The sequence below is a fragment of the Perkinsus marinus genome (genome assembly GCF_000006405.1).
Source record: "Perkinsus marinus ATCC 50983 genomic scaffold scf_1104296977064, whole genome shotgun sequence".
Classification (NCBI taxonomy): domain Eukaryota; phylum Perkinsozoa; order Perkinsida; family Perkinsidae; genus Perkinsus; species Perkinsus marinus.
In genome coordinates, this window is record NW_003200286.1 from 411,464 (window position 1) to 417,470 (window position 6,007).

The window sequence follows — 6,007 nt, forward strand, 5'->3', positions numbered from 1 at the left end:
GAGGACCATAATGCATGCGATGAGGCTCATTAGCTCCTGGTGTTCTCCCGATCGTGGAGTTCACTCTGGAAATTCCAGACTGGAATGAGACGTCGATAGAAGGCTGCGTTCATGCAAAGCTTGCGAGAGATAAACGATCTCAAAGCCACTGGTGAGCAACCTGCACCGACGATGCGAACCATTATGCTCTACTGTTGCGTAATTCAGACGATATATCTTGTGAGACCGGTCTCAATGAGCACGCTGATATATCACCGTGATACTGGACCCGAGATAACGTGTGAGTATGATGGGGGGCATATCGAAGCTACGTAGCTTCGATATTTAACATATCGATAAGCTGAAGCTAAGCTGAGCAGTCGAGCTAACGACAACAGTTGTCGTCACGACACAGCGCACAATCGTATATCATTCTCTTACACGATTGGGCTCGTAGTTGATATCGGAGACGTGATGCCTGAAGACCGATATTCATCCAACTACATGGGACGCATGATCTTTTCCAACAACGACTTTCCCAACACAGCTTGTGTTGGGAAACAACTACTAAGATGTTGATAAAAATCGACCTACATTCTCAACATCCGAGTGCTGAAAATGATCGGATTGAAATTGTAGTGGGAAAGTGTCGAGAAAAGCCGATGTCGAGAAAATGGTTGTTGAAAAACTGATGTATAAGATATCAATCCAGATGAAAAGTTGTCAGTATGGAAAAATCTTTCACGCCGCACTAGCCCCCAATACGGCGCACCACCCTGGGTTGCAAATGGAGGCCAACACTCACACACAAAGCAACAGCAGATTCGATGCGGTCGAGGTAATCGTAAATGGTGATGTTACCATTGTCCATCCTGACGTTAGAACAGTATCTCATGACTCCCGCATGTGAACTCGACAGAGAACTCATGTTGAAAGTAGCCAGGTGCATGTGATATTGTCAGAACACAGTTGTTCAATTAAAGAGTAGGGTCCATAGTAGTTTCCAAGTGGATCTGTAAGATCCTCTAGACCGACTGGCTGAGACAGTTAGATAGGTAGATATACGCTAGTCGAGGGTCCAGCGCTGTGTGCGTTTTTCCACACTGGATAAGTCTCAGGATTCCTGAGTCAGGAAGTAGTTGATACTCCTGTTATCAGAGTTTCCCTTGTCCTGTTTGTTGGTGGGGCACTTGATATGGGAAACAGGATTGATGGCCTTCGTTGTATGATACAACTTGTACCAAGCGCCTTCTCCTTGGCATAGTTGTGGGATAGATCACACCAATAAGCCACGTTGATGATGTCGTTGTTAGAAGACTGTTGTCGACCTTGCATGAGAGGAGCTTGGGGCCCTCCTTGAGGGTAGACCTGCACAGTGGGAGCAAAAGATATAACCTGCTGTGGATGTGCTGTGTTTGCCGGCCGTCGAGAGAGGCTTGCAGCTCGAGAGTTAGGGCCTTCGGCGTCTATATAGATGGAGAGAGTACGTCGTAGATTGACATTCTTTCTGAGAGATTGGCCTTCCATGGCAGTCTCTAACTCAGCGGCAGAAAACCATAGCAGTAGTGAAGGTTCAGCATTGCTGAATCAGCAATACCGAGGACTTCAAGATGCTCAGCCAGCGAACTCTCCACCTAGTTGGTAGTAACATCCGCACTGGTTGACTCAACAACAGTTGGGATAGCCATGATAGGTCATAAGGCTTCCCGAACAAGATGCGATCGGCTGCTGACGAGAGGTTAAAATACTCAGATGATAGAACCAACTGTATACAGCTATGTCAGCTACTCATGAAGAAATGAGAGGAAGTAAGATAGCAAGATTGAGTGTCCGATCAGCAACACGTTCCATGCTGCGAATAATGGGCGAGCGAGACTCGCGCACGTATGCATTGCATACGTGCGCGAGCATCTCCGTTCACCAAGATTCCGCACGAACTTCAAGGTTGATCCTTGTCCTTGTCCTTGTGTTAACCTACCACAAACCGTACACGGATAGACCAACTATAAAAAAATGAAGAACTCAAGACAGACACGATCACCGACAGACACGATCACCGACAGACACGATCACCGTTGGAGGCCTAGATCGTCGTAATGGTACCCCCATACCCGACAATGTCGGGCCGACAGGTCCCTTGCGCGTTTGTGGGTAGTGTACTCGCTATGAACAGCGTAACGTGAGGGCCGCTGGCACAACATCTCCTATGCTACCTTCATTCGCTCGAAGTTAATCGCGTTCAGCGCCACGTTGTTGAAAATTTCATGTGGCTGAACGCGGCGCCAGTCGTTTCTTCCTGTCAGTTCAGTTTTCTCGTCTCGATCCGTCTCCCCTGTACTTTGTAATGGATCGCTCGTTGCCACACTATTAGTCACAGTGACGTCCCTTTCGTTGTGGGCCGCAGGACTGTCTGCTGTTCTCGTTGCGCGGGCGAGATTGGCGTACAGCTTCTGTGTGGGATATCGTTTCTCGGATCGATACGCATGCACAGGGTTTTCGTGGAACAAGAGCTAAGATAAGCCTTCGGCTTTTCTCCTTTCTCTCTGTCGAGTTCAGAGCCGGGTCTATCTGACAGTTCCCAACATACTTCTATGTGGTTCACTATCGGAGCTCTATCTCTCGTTATCGTGGCTCAGGGTGTGGTCAGAGGCTCGAGCCAGGTGACTGGAGTTGATGACATCGAGCTAGCCTTCCGGGAGTTCATAAGAATGTGAGATGCACCGTCAAATTGATAGCGTTAGTTGGCGTACAGCCACGCAGGTCCCCCTCTATTCCAGTCTCGCAGGTACAAGAATGGGTATGGTTCGAAGGAACAGTACGAGATTGCGAAGGCTGCGTTCATGCATAGTTTTAGGGAGATAAACGATCTGAAAGCCCATTCGGTGTCGAAGCCCCATGCACTGCGCTCGCTTAATGGAGTGGTTTATCGAGAATTCCAGAAGGGCGACGACACATCCCGCGTGAGAAAAGAAAGCACTGAGCCACTTTGTGACCTTTTCTTATGTTGGGTCGCAGTGCCTAGTGGAGATAAGGTGCGTATACTATATGCTGTCTAACTCTGTCAAAAGGATATGTAGTTGCGTATTGGGAAAACATCGAATACTTACGAAACTTGCGAAATTCTCACTCAAATGGCTGTTGCATTTGATGAAATGCGATGGATATGAACTTCGGCACTGATAGTGCCGTCGGCATGATCGACTCGCTAGTGTGGACTACGAATGAGTTGAGGATAGCAAGATGCACCCAGCAGTAACTGGGCAGCTCACGATGAGTGTTACGTGAGTAATCCCTTCCCCAGACTGTCGTCGGCATAGTCAGTATGAAAATCCCTATGCATAACATACCTGCAGGGATCGAGACTGCGATCAAAAACCACAGGTGAGCCCTACAGTAGGACTCCTACTGTTGAAGGGGGATCTAGCGGTCTAGCCCTTTCCCGCTGGATGTCTCTTCATGCATTGTCTTTACAGACCGAAAGGGAGTAAGGATGGAACGATTGGATTTATTTCTATGGTTAGACGAATGCTGCAGTTGGACGAACTGTGATTGCAAACCGAACTTTCAGGTTTACGTCCTAAAAGATTGGCGGAGGCAGAAAATTGCATCGACACTCCTTTCGGAGACCTTCAAGGAGGTGGTATCTGCGATGGACTCCTCTGCCGCTATCCTCCGTCGAACATCGCAGCCTCCATTCTTACGGAAAATGTTCATTGAGAGTAACCTTGAATCTTTGTTGTCTTCCAGCTTCCAACAAAGTATCCGGACTGGGGCGTAATCTACCTACGGGTTCCGCGCTCGAACGATCCTGCAAGGGAGCTTTATAGCAAGGCGGGTTTCATCAATATATTGGGTGAGTCTCTCTGTATCTTGCTGGGATCAATACATCTTATCATATGTTTGAAAATGAATAGGGCATTGGACCAAGACTCGAGTCTCTTAGCTCTGAGCTGCTGTGACTCAGCTCAGTTGTCGTCCACAACTTGTCTTCGAGAAAACTTGTAGTCTGATACATTTCTTTATCGATCCTCAGATACTCCTGAAGATTTTTTCTGCACCTACGCGCGCTATAACATGAGATAAAGATCCAAATATGAGAACCCCTCATAACTCAAGCACAGTAGGGTTTTATGACTCTCATACTGGGGTATTTTCCATTATCCGAGCCCAGCTCGTTCATACTTCACAAGTATTACTTTTTTCCCCATGATAGACATGCGATGGTTTATTTCATTTCATTAATTGCTGAATAATAGGGTAGCTCTTATGAAGTCCAACTAATATTCAGGCTAACATGACTAGAAGGTACACACGATGTTTATGGAAGTTATTAGAATGGTGACTCAATTTTGCCGAGTATTTAGAGAGGCCACTCCGCCGGTTCTGGTTCATATCAACGACTTGTGTTCATCTGTGGTGCCCAGGCCTGGGAATTGATGCTAGAAAACATGGAGCTCCGATACGACCCACAGAAAGGGGATCTTCAAGATCCCCTTTCTGTTGATGTATAGCACAAGATTATGAGCTTGCCAGCGAGGTCATCTCACGCTGAGTTTAATTTATTCAAACCCTGGCGAATTGATAACTACGGCGACACGGAAAACTTAATGGAGTCCGCCCTTCTCTTGAAATACATCCAAAGCTGATATACTGCTCAGACCACATTGAAAAGATATCATCAATCAAAACCAGAAGTCTACTCGACCTCTCCATTCCGATGGATGCATCGTCAGAGACATCTAGGTGGATGGCTCAGCCATCATGGCTGCCTAGGGCATGACGATCCTTGACAGATATCGGCGAGTGCAGCACAATGATAGATGGGGTTGGAACAGAATAGATGGGGTCGGGAATGGCTGATGGAAGCGGCTTTCAAGGCATATAATCAAAGTTTGATTATCAAACGCGCGTACACATCGAACATGTTGATTGAATGAGTAGGGCGTTCCTCACACGAGAGTAAAGGACCGACTTCGTCCCCTAGAGATGGTATATCCTAACATACCAATATACATACGCATATCCGAGCCTATCTTTAGCTTTTCTCAGCCTGTCTCTCGTTTTCACCGCTCATTATCTTGCCGAAGCCACTCGCGATAGTTTTTCTGTAGATCTTGGGACCGAAGTCCCCACTGCTCCCCGCGGCCAACACTACGAGGTGATAAACCATTCACACGGGGATCGAGAGGAGCCATTATCGCTCTCTTATACTCTCTTTCAACTCTATCATTCCAAGCTATCTCCCCCTGATATGAATCAGAACACAACATACAATAACAAGAAAGAGATGATTATGCACCTGTACTATTACGTAACTCGACCAGAGGTAAATAATCCTCAGGAAAGGGTAAAGATGGAAAACGGATACAGCTAGAAAGGTCTGGGACGGGGACAAAGCTTTGTGTCTACTAGTGTGATATTGCAGATTCCCCTCTCACAAAAGTCAACGGACAAAAACAGTAGCAACGGAGAGTGTCAACATTGTTAGAACCCGAATCTTCTGGGCGGTCTCATCAATCGACCTGCTCTGGTCCTTACCGCCGATTGGTTGCTTCCGGCATCGTTGTTCCGGCTGCTTGGAGCTGTCCTTGATGTAGTTGTAGACGTAGGTGGCGGACCCAGTGGTGTGGTCGAAGGAGCGCTACCGGTAGGGGTTCCACGAGGTACAAGTACAGGAATGCGAAAGGCAGTCGATCTTGGTGCAGGTTGTTTTCTATCGTGAGCAGACCCCAAGGAGGATCTAATGATAGATTCTGGTGCAACAACACAATCACGAACGTGGCGCTCGAGGACCTGTTGATGGTTCACTGAGCACAGAAGGACCTTTACTCCTGTCTGCCGAAGGACGCGCATAAGCTTCCGCCTCTTGCTGACCTTGAAAGCTCGATCAAATGTGCGATCTCGAACAAAGACCAAGCAACCAGGGGCTAATTGGGGCACTTCAGGACGTGATAGCAGGGCTTTAGACCTCCGCTCGGCTAGTACATCTTCAACATGTTCCAATAGGCGCGCCTGTTTGCCTTGGCTA

The 6,007-nt window shown here is 47.5% G+C and overlaps 1 protein-coding gene across 1 annotated transcript in view; it reads left to right on the forward strand.

Annotated features, from left to right (window-relative positions):
- The window catches only part of Pmar_PMAR024816 (hypothetical protein), a gene marked incomplete at both ends in the record, with an annotated part of 331 nt that extends 298 nt beyond the window's left edge, over positions 1-33 (forward strand). Inside the window, one exon of the mRNA XM_002764557.1 lies at positions 1-33. Coding sequence (XP_002764603.1) covers positions 1-33 — 33 coding nt within the window.
- Positions 34-6,007: the final 5,974 nt, after the last annotated feature.